Source organism: Chelonoidis abingdonii, chromosome 1, assembly GCF_003597395.2.
Source record: "Chelonoidis abingdonii isolate Lonesome George chromosome 1, CheloAbing_2.0, whole genome shotgun sequence".
NCBI classification, from domain to species: Eukaryota; Metazoa; Chordata; order Testudines; family Testudinidae; genus Chelonoidis; species Chelonoidis abingdonii.
In genome coordinates, this window is record NC_133769.1 from 193797483 (window position 1) to 193814826 (window position 17344).

Below are 17344 nucleotides of genomic sequence, written 5' to 3' on the forward strand. Positions count from 1 at the left end.
TAGAAATCAGATTGTTAAAGATGAGGGATTGCCCACCTATATGTCAGTTGTCCTGGGTTTTCTTCATTCAAATGATTACAGTTCCTAGAAGGGGCAGCTCCAGGCACCAGCACAGCAAGCGTGTGCCTGGGGCGGCAAGTCACGGGGGGTGGCCTGCTAGTCGCTGTGAGGATGGCAGGCAGGTGACTTTTGGCTTTGATACACCAGAGTGTGCAACCGGAGTGCCCCCCCGGAGCACTGCTTTACCGCATTATATTCGAATTTGTGTTATATCGGGTTGTGTTATATTGAGGTAGAGGTGTAGTTACTAATTAGCATTATTTTCTGTATTGCTGTAGCGATTCAATGATCTGGCCCAGATTGAGGCTGCTTTGTACTGGACACTTTTAGAGTGCAGATTGAGCAACCACCTCTGCTCACAAATTGTTTAGAATTCATTGTCTGATTTAATCGGGGAAAAAATCAGTAGTTTAAGGGTGGGGTGTCTTCATCTGTTCATAAACAAGGGAAGTGTGAGATAGAAAATATATATATATATATAAATTTCAAGATGATTTAAATGTTTGGTGGGAGCTATTCAAGTCTGATGAGTAAGGGCCAGATTTTCATTTTGCACTAAGCCTTCTTTACATTGCTATAGCAGTGGCGAGAAGCCATAAAATGCCCATAGCTTTATATTTATACCCACTTTAAGGCTCAGTACTCTGCCAGAGTGTTGTAAAGGGGCCATAGTGCAAATAACAATCAAGCCCTCTGTTTTACTTATTGCTTCTGCCGAGGTCAGTAAAGGTTTTTTGCCAGCTAGAAGCTATCTATTTATTATGTACTCATAAAAAAATGGTCTTTTGAGATTTTATGGTATGCATATATGCTTTTAGGCCAGATAAGCAGCTGCAGTGACTGAATGCTTTGAAAGTTGTAAGAAATCAGGAGCAAAACTGTTGAATGCATTCCAGTGTTAATCATTGCTAATTGGTTTTGCTGTTTCTTCAGTGACTTTCTGAAAGGAGGGATCATGGTCATTAGTAAAGAGTAATGTATTCTGATACCATAATGATGGAGGTTAAGACTCTTAATATTTTTTAGGAAAGATGGATCAAAAGAGCCAATAGTGGAAATGAGAACAGAGGATGAAAGAATTACCAATCATGAAGACGGGAGTCCAGTAAATGAGCCAAATGAAACAACACCACTCACGGAACCTGAGTATGTAGCCTGGTATTTCTAACAGCTTTTCAATAACTATCCACTGCCTGATTAGAATGAGCAGATTTTCAGCTGTGTGCAAGAAAAAAAAGTAGCAGAGAAGCATTGTGGGATATGCTGGTACGCTCTGTTTATCAGGGTATTTTGTTCTAGTAGTGACAATTTCAGGAAGGGGTGAGCATCTCCATCCCTTTACCAATCACTTGCCTAACTCACAGCACAACATAAGTTGTGGATTGTCCAGCCCTGCCCTGCTGCTGTGAGATGGGAGGGGGCAGTGGTAATTTCAGACCCCTGCCTTTCTTTTCATTGCTTCTAGCATTGAGGGTGGGAAAAACTAGGAAAATTGCATGCCACATTCCGTTTCCTGTTGCCCAGTGGTCCTAGAGATACACTCCAAATGAATGCTGTCCTGCCCAAGTTGCATCTTAATGCTGCTTCTGTGCCCTGTGTGAACCTAGGGCTTCTCTGGTTAACCCCATCATCCCACCCCACACATACTCTACAGTTGTGTAACTCGGAGCCCAGATGTCTGTGCAAGGCCATTTGATATAGCTGGTAGAACTGTGCTCAGATACTGGCTCCTCTGCCGAGTTGCTCACTTCCCACCCCTCAGCTCTATTGCTGGAAGCTGCACGCTGAGGAGCAACTGAAGGAGCTTTCCACGATGGCTACAACGACCTCACAGTCTGTGGTGGGTTCAAGAATCAAGGGGATGTCGCAGGGTTGCTGGCCATTTGAGGGGAAAATGGGGCCTCAGTGCATCTGTTCCAAGATCCGCTCAGTTCCCCAGATGGGTAGCAATGAATGAGTTAATTAAGTCGGACCAGGTCTGGGGATGTAAGAGAGGAGTTGAGAGACACATGATGTAGTCTCTAGGGAAGGCACCTGGAGTACGAGCCTAATATTTAAGCTAGGCAGAACAAAAGCCTGGGGAGTTGTAGCTGCCTGGAGAAGAGCAGTGAGTGCTGCTGCAGGGGGTAAGAATGGCTCCTGCAGGAAGTAAAAAGGTCTGTTTGATTATACACTACCTCTGGGGATGAGGACTAGGGACTCCTAATCCCAGGAGAGATACTGAACCCAGTTCCAGGGAAGAAGATTAATGGGCTCCTGACTCAGAGAGAGGAGAGTGAGGAGTTTTAGTGAGAGTCAGAGGCTGGAGCAGGGAGAAGGTACAGACAGGCCTTGCATCTTCTCCAGTTGCTCAGAGAGCAAGACAAAACAGTCCCTTAGGAAAGAGGGACTGGGCCCAGCTAGAGTCTGGCAGAATCTATTTGAAGTCATATAAAGTAGGACTTCAGCAGGGGACTTTTGTCTCATACCTTCTGGATTGTATGGAGCTCTTTTAGGGGCCCGTCCCAGATGGGGAATTTGAGGCAGGGCGTTGCAGAGCTATGCTTTGCCAGCAGGAGGTTCTCTGGAGGCAGTTGCACCATTACACGGGGGAAGAGCCATTGGCTCCATAGAATCCAAAAGTCTGAATTCTGATGGGCACCAGATTCTGGCCTCTGTTCTACCTATTATAGCGAATAGTGCAAATTCAGTGGAGCAGCACTGTTGCTATTGCCATTTTAAATAATCTCTTCAAGATGTGTGTAGAGTGTGTGACTTGTTTTATGGTAGACCACAAATGAGTGTGACACTATTCAAAGTCAGCCACTGAGTTTTCATTGTGATGAGTATTTGTGATGTGCATATCTTTTTCTTCTCTTGAAGATTGGGTTTACTTGTGAAAATTGACTGATGTTTAAACAGCTATAATGGCAGCATAATTACTGGTCCTGGGGCCCTAACTATGTGAATCTAAGGAAGACAGATCAATTACTAAAGACATTTATCCAGAAAGTAATGGCCCGTGAGTCTCAAAGATGGATCTATCTTTATGGAAGAAGAGGCTGAGCCAAAGCCTCTGTGACCTTAGGGTGAATGAGAGCAAAAAAATCTCTCCCTGCTGTGCAAAGACCCTTAAATAGTAAATGGTGTGGAGACAAAAACCAGTAAACTGAATATTTCTAAAGAAAATAAAATAACTTTTGTAAAGGAAAGCAAGTTCTTAGTCGCTGTCTGTTTCTGAAAATACAGAAAAGGCTTCTTACTTGCCATCATGCAGAATTGCAAAATGTAAGAGTCCCTACATAATCAGGGAAGATCCGGTGCTACTGACTGCCACTGATGTTTGTGGAGAAATGCTAGGGGATTCTAATGAGAATTAATGTATGTTTCTTTTTTAAATAACATGTGTCTGAAGAGTTCAAGCTTCAGTTAATAGGCCAGGTATAAAAAAGAGTGTATACTTGGCATTCAGCTGGATAACTTAACTGATATATCCAGCAATATTATTGTATTCGTCCACTGCAATACAGATTTAAGTTTTGGGAAGAGCTGAGATACTACTATATGCTATAGATGCTACAGAAAACCCATAACTATCTAGATAGTCAGTTTCTGTTGGGAATACATCAGTGAAAAGCTTTCAATACAAAACAACTGCAGCAGAATTTATCACTGGATAATTCTGTGTTCCTGAATTGTGTTATGGCATAACTGTGTAACTATATAATGTTACTGCAGTTATAGAGTATTACTGTGATGTGCATTATAGAAATGCTTAAGATAGAACACAATTGATGGGACTTCATCAACGATATGCTGACAGCGTAAACTAATGTGGAGAGTACATACAGTTACAGAAAACCAGTCATATAGGCTTAGTATACTGGGACGCACTAGCAGCCATTAATGACAGAAGAGCCAAATTGCAAGAACATCTGAAGACTACAGTAAAAATTGTTTGACTAGATCTTTGAGCCCAGCTGAGCTGCACTCGGCACAAAACATGATGTGAAAGAGTCAAAGGTTACTTCATGCTCATCCCGGAGCCTGGGGTTGATTGGGAGCTGGTTTGGTCTCCGGCCCAAGTTAGAGCACCTGTAAGGAAGCTCTAACCTCCTCTGGCTGCAATGACCCCCAGTGGGTCATTTGGTAGCCTGGAATAGCTGTAGCAAAGGGACACTCTAGGCACAGCCCTGTCCTCTTACCATTATCTCCTATACAAAAGGTAAGGTTCAAGGGACTGGCGTAGATCAAGCTGCACTGTATTAACCTGCCTGGAACTTGGAGGGAGGAGCACATATTGCAGGAGGGAATAGTTTGGAAGGGGAGCCAGAAGTCAGTCCGTGCCCATGGCTAGGATGCTAGCCACAGGTGCAATATCTCTGTAAATAGTTCCCTTTATAAAGAGCTGTTTAATTGTAGAAACATGGATTCCTCTCATATATTGCACAGCACATGATGTGTGAAACATGGTGGGAGTCAGTCAAATGAGACCCGCAGTAAGTAAGAGAGAGATTGGCAGGTAAACAATGCAGTGCTTAGAAATACAGCTAACAGATAGCGTGGAGAGACTCAGGCCAGACATGCATAAGCAAGTTGCAGCAGGAATTATCTTTATACAGAGCAGACCATGGGGGACAAAGATGAGAAATGAAGGTAAAGCTTTTTTATGTTTTCATTGCAGGGGGTGGGGAGGGGAAGGATGGAGAGTTAGCACACAGTAAGCTGCACACTGACTGACCATGTCGATCCTACTATTGCAAAGTAAAAGTTCCATACTGTACTTTGGTCTAGACCTGCCTCAGACAGGACTAGATCAAACAGGACAGATCTCAAACAGGAGTAGATCAAATCACACTAGGGAACTTTCAGTGTGCGGTACCAGGGTCCACACAGCCAGCTAGTGCACTGTAGATTTGTACCCTGGCTTGCTGTTCACTAACGCTCCATCTAGAGTAGTGGTTCTAAACCAGGGGTATGTGTACCCCTGGGGTACACAGTGCTCTTCCAGGGGGTATACAACTCATCTAGATATTTGCCTAGTTTTACAACAGGTTACATAAAAAGCACTAGCAAAGTCAGTACAAACTAAAATTTCATAGACAATTGTTTATTTGTACTTCTCTATATACCATACATTGAAATGTAAGTATAATATTTATATTCCAATTAGTTCATTTTATAATTATATAGTAAAATGAGAAAGTCAGCAACTTTTCCGTAACAGTGTACTGTGACAACTTTGTATTTCTATATCTGATTTTTTAAGTATTTCAGTGAGGTGAAACTTGGAGGTACACAAGACCAATCAGACTCTTGAAAGGGATACAGTAGTCTGGAAAGGTTGAAAGCCACTGATCTAAACAAGCCCATTGCTGCAAAGAATAATGCATGAAACACTGAGACAGCTGATAAAGGTGTCTTGAGTACTCTGATCCCAGACAGAATGAAACTGTGAAGCAAAATTGTTTGAGATTATTACTCCAGTTTCTGAGAAATGGACTGCCTGGAGGACTAGAACTCTGAAACATGCATTTTGTAAGGTAGTGCATACCTCACACTCGGCCCAGACACAATGTCCTATAATGCAACAGAACGCGAATGATTCAGCACCAAATGGGAATTTGAGCACAAGAGGTCTTCCCCCTGAGTACCCACAAACCAGTAGGAAAGCAGAGTCAGCAAGAAAAACAACTAAGAGCCTGATAGCAAAGGCAAAGAGGCAGGAAGGGATCCATACGTGGCAGTGTTGGATCATTGAAATACACACTCCAAGGGACTACATAATAGCCAAGCACAGATGCTGATGGGTTGGAGAATCAAGACTCCGCTTCCAATGCGGGGTGCCCAGCTGGAGGAACAATCACAGTACACTGAAGCAGTTAAGACAATAATAAGCTAAGCAGGCAGCTTGCTACTACAAAGGCACCTAGGACCTGAAGCCACTATACATAGATGAGCTGGTCTGGGTCCAACCATCAAATGGCCACTTAAAGTAATAGCACAAGGCAACAGGACAATTACTGAGTGAAACATCACCTGTTGTCTGGTCCCAGCTTCTTGCAGTCAGAGGATTAGGGATACCCAGAGCTTGGGGTTGCATCCCTGAGCATCTTGGCTAATAGTCATTGATGAACCTCGCCTCCATGAATATACCTAATTCTTTTTTAAACCAAATTGTAATTTTGGCTTTCACAAGATTCCCTGGCAATGAGTTCCAAAGGTTGACTGTGTGTTGTGTGAAGAAGTACTTCCTTTTCTTTGTTTTAAACTTGCTGCCTGTTAATTTCATCAAGTGACCCTGGTTTCTGTATTATGTAAAGGGGTAAATAACACTTCCTTATTAACTTTCTCCGCACCCATAATGATTTTATTGACTTCTATCATATCCCCCCTTTGTTGTCTCTTTTCCAAGCTGAACAGTCCCACTCTTAGAAATCTCTCCTCATAGGGAAGCTGTTCCTTATCCCTAATAATTTTGGTTGCTCTTATCTGTACTTTTTTCCAATTCTAATATATCTTTTTTGAGATGAGATGACCAGAACTGCATGCAGTATTCAATATCATATATATATGCAGGACCGGTGCCAGGGTTTCTGACGCCCTAGGCGCACGGCCATTTTGCCACCCCCTGCAGCTCTGCTGAAGCTGCTGCAGTGATGGCGGCAGATGGTCCACTGGTCTAAGGGCTCCGGTGGACCTGCCGCCGGCATCACTGTGGTAGATCCACCAGAGCCTTTAGACCAGTGCACCGTCCGCCGGCATCACTGCGGCAGCTCTGCCGGACCTTCACAGCAGCGGACCGTCCGCCGGCATCACTGAGGTAGGTCCCCCAGACCCACGTGCCCCCCTCCCCCGGGAAAATACCGCCGCCCAAAAATTCTGGCGCCCTAGGCCATTGCCTAGGTTGCCTAAATGGTAGTCCTGGCCCTGTATATATGTATAGTGGCATTATTATATTTACTGTCTTATTATCTATCCTATTCCTAATGGTTCATGACATTCTGTTAGCATTTTTTACTGCCAATACACATTGAGCCAGTGTTTTCAGAGAACTATCTACAGTGACTCCAAGATCTTTCTTGAATGGTAACAGCTAATTTAGACACCATCTTTCTGTAGCTATTTTTGTTGCTTATGTTTTCCAATGTGCATTACTTAGCATTTGTTGTCACTGAATTTCTTCTGCCATTTTGCTGCCTAGTCATCCAGTTTTGTGTGAGCCCTTTATAACTCTTCACAGTTAGCTTTGGACTTAACTGTCTTGAGCAATTTTGTATCATCTGCAAACTTTGCCACCTGACTGTTGAATCCATTTTCCAGACCATTTATGATTCTGTTAAACAGCACAGGTCTGAGTACAGATCTTTGGGCGACCTCTCTACACTGTGAAAACTGACCATTTATTCCTGCCCTTTGTTTCCTGTCTTTTAACCAGTTACTGATCCATGAAAGGACCTTTCCTCTTATCTCGTGGCTGCTTACTTTGCTTTAGAGCCTTTGGTGAGGGACCTTTTTAAAGGCTTTCTGAAATGTTCAAAAATAACCAAGAGCAAACTTCTCTCTAATTCAAGAACTAAATAATTAAATGCTACAATTGTAGTTACTGTGAAAAGTGAAATATACTTCAGGGTTTTTTTTATATGAATGCAATAACACATGCAACATGACCATGTTTTGTATATTAATAATATTGGAAGAGTTCTAATATAATTTGTCAAACCAATGGGTCATTTGTGAAGGGTGGATTACAGTCCTGAAATAGTTGAAAACAATTCATACCTTGGGAATTACACAGTTAAGGTCTGATCCAAAGCCCGGTGAAGGAAATGAGTCTTTTTATGACTGTTATGCAGGAAGCATTACTTAGTTATCTTAGGAAACTGAAAAACTATTACAGATAGCCACGATAGTCTTTTTGTCATTACAATAAGTTGCAAGCCTAGAAAAAAAGTTAATGATTGCTTTGTACTTTTCAGTCTCAAGTAAATTCAAGTAAAAGCATTTGAATTCAAATGGGAAAAAATATTAATTCTGGCAACTACAAATTAACATTTGAAAGTAATTTAAGGCATACAGGAAAACTCCAAACCAACAAAAAATATTGCATGCACTTAAAATAAAATTAAACATTGTCAATATCTTGTGCATTTTTATTTTTTTATTAAATTGATTACAACTAGAGTTGTGGATTTTTAAGGTATATATCAAACCTAAAAAACCAAGCTCGTTAAGATGTTGAAGTCAAAGAAGAGATTCTTTGGATTTGTCGGGTGTTCTATGTTTCTTTCTTTCTCCTTTGTAATTAAAGCCATTCTATAGTCTTCTCAGATTGATCTTTAAAAACTTGGATATCTGAGTTCATTTCCCTACATTCACGGAGGTCACAGGAACTTTTCTATTTGAAATAGTTTGCAATTGTTAGTGACATACTCCAAGTCTACTACTTGTGCATAATCAGTTTCTATTGAATATCTCACCTAATCCATCTGTCTGTTGCCCAATCACTTGTGTGTTGAGGCATTTCCTTTCCTTCAGCTTCTCAAAACAATATTTTATATCTTCTTCAAACTCACAAATCCCCTCCTTGTCCTGTCTTTGTTGTATTTCAGGTAGTTTGTGTTCATTTTTTAATCTTTTGATAAATTGTTTTTTCCTTGTTCATTTCTAGTCTAAATTTCATAAAACCAGGGATTGTGGGATTAATTTGTCTTTATTTATATTAGATACTGTGATTATAAGGTTTTCCTAATAGGTTCTTCAGACAGGCTTTGAACATTACCTTGATGCTCCTAGAACAATGCAATCTAAACTAAAGAATTTAGCAATTTTCTTGAATAAAATCAGATGCCTCATATTTGCCATTTAAAAATATTCTTCAAAACAGAACCATGATTAGCAACCGAAATGCTTGGTAATCTTTATTACAGGAATATTTTGGGAAAACCACATGCATTTTTGACAACTGGCCACTGGCAATAGGAATAGAAACTATTTCCAAGAGCACTGAAGATGAGATTGGTCTACTGCCTTTTCTGTAGATTAAGGAAAAGAATTTAAAAATTGTTTAACATTTTCCTAACTCTTATACCATTGGAATTAGTAGTTAAGCAACTCCAATGCACTTATAGGTCAGCAGTGAATGCTTTGGAAAATCCCACCCTGAAGGTCTACATGCATAGCTTTCAAATAAAAACAGCTTTCATCAATGGGAGAAGTGAAGATGATCAATGTCTTTGTGTTTTGTGCTTGAAGATCTGAGTAGTCAGTCGTCCCGAGAGTCACTGTTAATTAAAACTAGTTTGATATAATGAACTGACTTGTAATGATGAAATTTCCCTTTCCCTTTCTAATATAACATACATTATCAGTCACAAGATCAACCCCCCAAGGATACATCTAAGTCTTCTATAAAATCAAGTTTGATTTAGGCCCTGATTCAGCAAAATACTTGATCTAGGTCTGTCCGTGTTCAGCAAAGCACTTAAGCATGTGTTTAGGTCCCAGTGAGCATATGCTTAAGTGCTTTGCTAAATCAGGGCCTCTGTCAGCTTTCTGGTGTTTCCTTCCATTTTCTGAAACTTCCTAAATAAACTCTTTCTCTGTCAGATATTTTTACACTTGCTCTCTTCTTGCAATGAGTAAAATCCTGACCTTACTGAAGTCAATGCAAATTTTGCTATTGACTTCATTGGGTCTAGGATTTTACTCTGTGGATGCAAGGGCATGAAAGAATTCTAAAACCAATATTCTTAGAAGTGCACAATTTGTTTCTGAATCTTCGTTTGGATTAATGAGGAATATCTTAATCCACCGAGAGTACAGAACCAGACTGATACCCGTCTCAGGCTACCACACAGGGAAGTAACAGTGCACATGGCACTCCTTTATCCACCTCCATTGGTGCTGACTCTGTGGGTGCTCTGGGACTGGAACACCCATGGAGAAAAAATGGTGGGTGCTGAGCACCCACCAGCAGCCCCCCTATCAGAACCCTCCCTCCTCCCAGTGCCCCCTGCCCACTGGCAAGCCCTGCCAGTCAGTGCCTCCTCCTCCCTCCTTGCTGCAATCAGCTGATCTGCAGCACATAAGAGGCTCTGGGGGGGAGGGAGAGGTGTGAGAACACGATGCGCTCAGGGGAGGGAGTGGAATGGGGTGGAAGAGGTGGGGCTGGGACAGGGCAGAGTGGGAAGAGGAGAGAGTGGGTCCTTGGTGGAGGGGGTGGAGTAGGGGCAGGGTCTGGAGTAGAGCTGGGGAAGCACCTTCCCAGCACATTGTAAAGTCAGTGCCTGTGCTAACTTGCACTAACTGCCTGCATTGCAAGTACATTGCAGGAAGCAGACTCCACAATTTAGCTCTTAGAGACTTTATATGAATGGATACTGCACTTACATTTTCTTTAAAAAACAGTTTGGTACTTATAATATAGTTTATATGTATATAACTATACACTTGGAAGGTGGTAAGGTGATAGGGAATAGCCAGCATGGATTTGTAAAGAACAAATCGTGTCAAACCAATCTGATAGCTTTCTTTGATAGGATAACGAGTCTTGTGGATAAGGGAGAAGCGGTGGATGTGGTATACCTAGACTTTAGTAAGGCATTTGATATGTTCTCGCATGATATTCTTATCAATAAACTAGGCAAATACAATTTAGATGGGGCTACTATAAGGTGGGTGCATAACTGGCTGGATAACCGTACTCAGAGAGTAGTTATTAATGGCTCCCAATCCTGCTGGAAAGGTATAACAAGTGGGGTTCCGCAGGGGTCTGTTTTGGGACCGGCTCTGTTCAATATCTTCATCAACGACTTAGATGTTGGCATAGAAAGTACGCTTATTAAGTTTGCGGACGATACCAAACTGGGAGGGATTGCAACTGCTTTGGAGGACAGGGTCAAAATTCAAAATGATCTGGACAAATTGGAGAAATGGTCTGAGGTAAACCGGATGAAGTTCAATAAAGACAAATGCAAAGTGCTCCACTTAGGAAGGAACAATCAGTTTCACACATACAGAATGGGAAGAGACTGTCTAGGAAGGAGTATGGCAGAAAGAGATCTAGGGGTCATAGTGGACCACAAGCTAAATATGAGTCAACAGTGTGATACTGTTGCAAAAAAAGCAAACGTGATTCTGGGATGCATTAACAGGTGTGTTGTAAACAAGACACGAGAAGTCATTCTTCCGCTCTACTCTGCGCTGGTTAGGCCTCAACTGGAGTATTGTGTCCAGTTCTGGGCACCGCATTTCAAGAAAGATGTGGAGAAATTGGAGAGGGTCCAGAGAAGAGCAACAAGAATGATTAAAGGTCTTGAGAACATGACCTATGAAGGAAGGCTGAAAGAATTGGGTTTATTTAGTTTGGAAAAGAGAAGACTGAGAGGGGACATGATAGCAGTTTTCAGGTATCTAAAAGGGTGTCATCAGGAGGAGGGAGAAAACTTGTTCACCTTAGCCTCTAATGATAGAACAAGAAGCAATGGGCTTAAACTGCAGCAAGGGAGATTTAGGTTGGACATTAGGAAAAAGTTCCTAACTGTCAGGGTAGTTAAACACTGGAATAAATTGCCTAGGGAGGTTGTGGAATCTCCATCTCTGGAGATATTTAAGAGTAGGTTAGATAAATGTCTATCAGGGATGGTCTAGACAGTATTTGGTCCTGCCATGAGGGCAGGGGACTGGACTCGATGACCTCTCGAGGTCCCTTCCAGTCATAGAGTCTATGAATCTATGAATATAACAGAAATAACTTTTCTTTAAAAAACAGTTTGGTGCATTATTTTAAGTATATCATGGCTTTTTGTCATTTCTCATAGGAAACTGCCACTAAAAGAAGAAAATGGGAAAGAAGCTTTAAATCCAGAAACTATAGAAATCAAAGTTTCTAATGACATCATCCAGTCAAAAGAAGATGATAGCAAAGCATAAAAAGATGACTACAGCTGTCCAAAAAAAGTATTTGGATTGGAGTAACCCCGTGACCAAAACTCTACAGCTGACCTTAATTTCTTGGGCAATTTAAGCTTGGAATAGTTAGTACACGTGTACATATGATCAAACAACTTCTGTCTACAGTACCTCTCTATTTTGTTTTGTTAATGTTTTAGTATGTAGTCCTGGATGACCACAGTCCCTTGGTATCAATTTGAATCTACAGAAAAAGTACTGTAATTTATTATATTACAGAGGTGATCTATTTATAAAACCACTTTTACCAAGCTATCCCCAGCCACAGACAATACAACAAATAGCTCCACATCCTACAATGCAAGCTAAACACATGAAAGAAAGTGCCATATATGCCTGTATTTGTTTCCATTGGTAATAGAGCAAAAGATTTAGGTGGCCTTTAAAAGGAGAAGGGGAAAAAAATCAATCTCAGTACGAAACTTCACACAGAGGGCTGGCAAAGGTTGAATAGCCACCGTGGCTGTGTTTTGTCATTTGACAGAAAATAGAAAGACTGACTATTAGATGGTGACAGACCTGCACATTGGTTTTAAAATATAGTGCAAGGTTAATAAACATGATGTACACATTTAAAACAGAAATGGTTGAATATTTTGCAGGAAAAAAAATGGTCTCGTCTGAACTATATGAGTGTTTGACTTTGAAAGGCAACTAGATTTTCAGATATTCTGTGTTAATGTTTGGGAGACTGTGTGTGAACTAAAATGTGGAAACGTATTTTATGTGAAAAGAAAACTGATTTATGATAATAGCTTTTGGCTTCAAGTAAAATCTTAAAATAAACATGAGCTCAAATTAGTTGCCTCCATGTACTTATAGATATATATCATTCCTTCTTAGTTTTAACCACCTAGTCAAGGAATAAAGTATTGCATTTCAGTATAACAAAGGAGTTGTTCACCCCAATCCAGTAGGCATGTTGTTAAACAGTTGTCCTTAACACAGCACTTGTTTGTAGCATAGAAACAATAATTGCCTATCCTTTGTATTATAAAAAAAAATATCAAGAAAGGAGGAAAAGAAGAACTTTGACTAAATGGTTAAGAACACTATGAAATTATTAAATTTGCAGTATCCAATAGTCTAAATATTTTTAAGCTGCACAGTCTCCGAGACAATCACTGTTACTTATGCTGAGTGTGATAGCTATAAACTATTATGATCAGATAATTTACTTCCTTTGGTGAAAAATTAATCATCCTCTATTGACAATTGATTTTACATTATTACCAATTAGAGGAATAACATTCCGTTCCCAGTCCAGCACTCATTATCCATCACCTCCTATAATAATCAAGCCCTGGCTTTGGAAGAGGCAGACATAGTCAGCAAATGACCACTAATTAAAATATCTACTCTTCAGGGGCAAGTTGTGGATCATCCCAGGGTAGAACTGCTCCCGAAGGTTTAACTCTACTCAGTGGAGTGACACCCACTTAACCCACATCTAAATTTGGTTCATAGCCATAGTACGCAACTTTTCATTGACATGGGGTCATCGTGGCCAGGCAGATGACTTTGTGGTCAACTTGGATAAAAAAAAATGTGGGAAATTACCTGTATGTTGGGAGAATGATTATTTAGCCTCCCTACTGGTCTAATCACTAATGTTTTTAGTGGAGCTCCTGCTGTAGATGTGTTGAAATTCAAGGCCTCTGGCTTCCTTTCCTTGGGTTGCTTCTAAAATTGACATATTAGTCAAGAAGAACCCAACAATTTTGTGATTTTTTTTTCTTTAAAATCCTTCTTGGCCATAACTTAGGGAACAATGCACAATGAGTCAAGATGTCAGGGCAGATGGTCAGTATGGTTGGGGAAATAGGTTAAAACAGACTCATGAGACAAGAATGGAGTAGTGGAGGTAGCACTGGAATATGGAGGCTGTGAGAGATGATCTATGATTCTGTTGCAAGTCTGTCACTTATAATGCTCAGCCAATGCCTCTGGGTTAAGGTAAGCTGAAGAGGTGGCTCCTCAGAAGCCTGCCTTGTTGCTCCCATGCACTGAGCAGGTAGCAGCAGAATCAGCCTGCTAATTTTCTCCTCAGTTTCTTTGTGGAACTGAGTAGTCACTGAGAATCCTTAGTAAAGTGAATGGGGCTGGCTCCTAGTCTGTAACTGACAGAGCCACTCCCCTATACAGAGTACATACTTCTCCCACTGGCAAAAATGCTCAGAGCCAGAGTCCTTTTCAGCTGAAGCCCTTTTTTATGTGAGTGTGTAACCAACCAGTGTCCTGGACCATTCAGATAGCTTGACGTAAAGGGAGGGGAAACACCAGGTTCGAGCAATTGTAGGAGAATATGCTGGTGGGGCTCAAGCATCAAGGGCTGGGGCAGGGAGGAAAATAGTCATTTAATCCTCTTGGTGGGACATCATCTGTTCCACCTTCTCTGCTGTCACCTTCCCCAACAGTAGTTTCTCCAGGCTCATTAAGGAAGTAGGAAACTCCATTCCCTTCATGCTTCTGCCATTAGAGTGCCAGATCCCATCACTCTTAGTCATGTTAAGTAAAACCTCACTATGCAAATAATCGGGTGTGAAACCAATGGGATGATTCACACAATAAGGGACCTTTGCACTGTAAGCAAAGGTGACAGAATCCAGGTCAGATTATAGTTGCATGCCAAGAGGTTATTTCCCCCTGAATCTTGTTAGTGGCTTCTATGGCTGCAAAGCCCCAGATGTTTCCTTGGTCCTTCATCTGTAGAGACAAATTTTGCTTGGATCTGGATCTAAACTGGGGGGAGAGAAGTAAGGGGGGAAAAACAAGTGCAAAGGGATTTGAAAATCTAAAAGGCCTGTACAGCATGTTTATAATTACTATGATTGTACAACTCTTTAAAAGTAAAAAACAAACAAACCAACCTACAAATCTATTTTGTTGTTCAATATATGAATGGGAGCAAAAGCGTGTCTGAGTACACGACATTACAAAACTGGTATTCCCAGAAATATTTGTTTTTCCTGAAGTTATGTCTCTTGCCCGGGATACTGTGTGATGGTCTGAGCATCAGATGGAGCTAAATTAGTGATAGACTATTCCAAGTGTACTCTTTGTTTTGAAGATTGATAGGTTTTCTCTTGCCCTTGTCACTGATGACATGCAGGAGAAATGCAAAATTATAACTGTTTTTTTACATTATGGAAGAATGCGCCAAAATATCTCTCTTTGCTAATGTTTCCAAATGAGGGACAGCTTGTAGTTTAAATTGTAAGATATGTGTAGAACTGGAATAACAGCCTTTCTTTGTTTTTCCTTCTTATTATAGACTGAAAACATATCTGTATAAATGTCACTTTTACTGTCTGAAAGTAATTTTAAGTGTTAGTATGAAATGTCAGAAGAGTTGACTGAATATAACTATTGGTAAAAGTAACCTGAATTGTTACACTGCTTTAGTTTGGGGAAGGAGACCAAGAAGTCACTTAAATTTTTGACAGTTCTTGGCAGGTTACATGAAACATGGCAAAGACAATCTCTATTCAACAACAGATAAAGAGAAAAAGAGTTAAAAGTGCTTAGATTTTTTTTTTTTAAGTAGGAGATTCATTTTGATTTACCATAGTATTTTTTAAAAAAAATTATTTGCAATTAAATTATTGCAATTTATTCTAAAAATATATTATGGAGAGTATTTTTGTTGTCCCTCCTCCCTCACCCCCAGTGATTTATTGTTTTTTGTGGGGGGCCAGAAATATTTACTATTTTGTTGATGCTAATGCCTGAGTGACAAAGCTTAATTTATTTAGGCCCTAACCTTGCAAGCTATGTTGCAGGGTGGGCACACTCTCCAACCATGCAGCACCCCATTGACTTCAGTGAGGATGTGCACAGGCAAAAGATTCTACTTGCTTGGAACAGTTTGTGAGATCAGGGCCTAGTTTTTATCTTCTTCATAGATATGTAGAACTTTAGCGTACAATGACAGTCATGTAGACAGGCTGTTTTGACAACAGTTCATGGCATAGTAAATTCCACTTGACATCTTCAATCTTTGAACTGATGTTTATCTGAAAAGTGGCTTTCTTTTCATGATGGTAATGAAATCGATCAAGTCCTCATTCATTTAAGTGCCAATCATTGAATTGTAGTATTACAATCATGTCATTTTTTCCATTTCTTAGAGCAGATAATCAAGATGTATTTGTGCCTTTGAATAGCATGCGACTCTGCTTTATTTAAAAAAAACAAAAAACAAAAAAAACCCTTCTTCAATAATTTGCCTACTAATCCTGTTTAGAAGATGTGAAATCTTTACATTGATATTGTTTCCTCCTCAGAAATGTAAAATGTATCTAAGTTAAGCTGGCAATCATATTTTTCAATTCACTTTAATATTTAAAACCCCAAACCTGTAAAAGATTTGAAGAGGTAGCACGTTTGTTCCAACTTGCGAGAGCCATTGTTAAATGTTTTTGCTGTAGGTAGAGAATGGTGTGTTCAGGAGTTAGGTAGGAAAAGGCATTGCCTTGTGTGGGGGTACTTGGACCAAATGCCTCAAGGTGAAGCTTTTTTTGGAGATTCATCTAGGGATCCTCCACACAGTTATTAGTCCTCCTATTCTCTCTAAAATGTTCACAACCACTTTCGGTTCTGAAAGGAACCCTGGAATCTCTTCCCACTATTTTACTTTGAGTAAAACCATTGTGAAAGTTACCTGCAGAAATATTCATGGCTTCGCTGTCTCTGTTATAGCGGTCCCTGGAACTAACTTATTTAGAGTATTTGCTAGAGGTACTGGGTAAAATTCAGTCCTGTGTAGAAAACCACCATGAGGCCTATGTACTATATATGCCCATAGACCCAAATATTGCAAGTTGACCTGCAGGGATGTGGAGGGAAATCCCTGTGTAGAAACCCACTGAGTGAAATCATGGCTTTAGAGAAGTTAATGATAAAAATCCAATTGACTTCAGTGGAGGGCAGGATTTTATCTATTGACTTCAATGGGTTACACATGTGCTCAAGGATCTTCCCACTTGAATCACCTTGGAGAATCAGAAGTGAGGGTGTGTCTATACTGCAATTAATAACCCCCATTGCTGGCCTATACCAGCTGACTCAGGCTTGCAGGATTTGGGGTAAGGGACTGTTTAATGGCAGTGTAGATCGTAAAAGCAGCCGAGAATCCTGTGGCACCTTATAGACTAACAGCCGTTTTGGAGCATGAGCTTTCGTGGGTGAATACTTTTCATGGGCGAAAGGGCTTGAGCTGGAGTCTGGGCTCTAGGACCCTGGGAAAGGGGAGAGTCCCAGTCATGTCTACACTGCAAGCTCCTTAGCCTGAGCCCTGTGAGACAGAGTCAGCTGGCACAGTCCAGCCACA

The 17344-nt window shown here is 40.7% G+C and overlaps 1 protein-coding gene across 1 annotated transcript in view; it reads left to right on the top strand.

Annotated features, from left to right (window-relative positions):
* The window catches only part of NCAM2 (neural cell adhesion molecule 2), a 586807-nt gene extending 569675 nt beyond the window's left edge, over positions 1–17132 (top strand). The window contains exons 16-17 of the mRNA XM_075063719.1: positions 1087–1206; positions 11862–17132. Of these exons, the coding sequence (XP_074919820.1) occupies positions 1087–1206; positions 11862–11973 (232 nt within the window). The 3' untranslated portion in view covers positions 11974–17132. The remainder of the gene's footprint in view (positions 1–1086; positions 1207–11861) is intronic.
* The last annotated feature ends 212 nt before the right edge of the window (positions 17133–17344 follow it).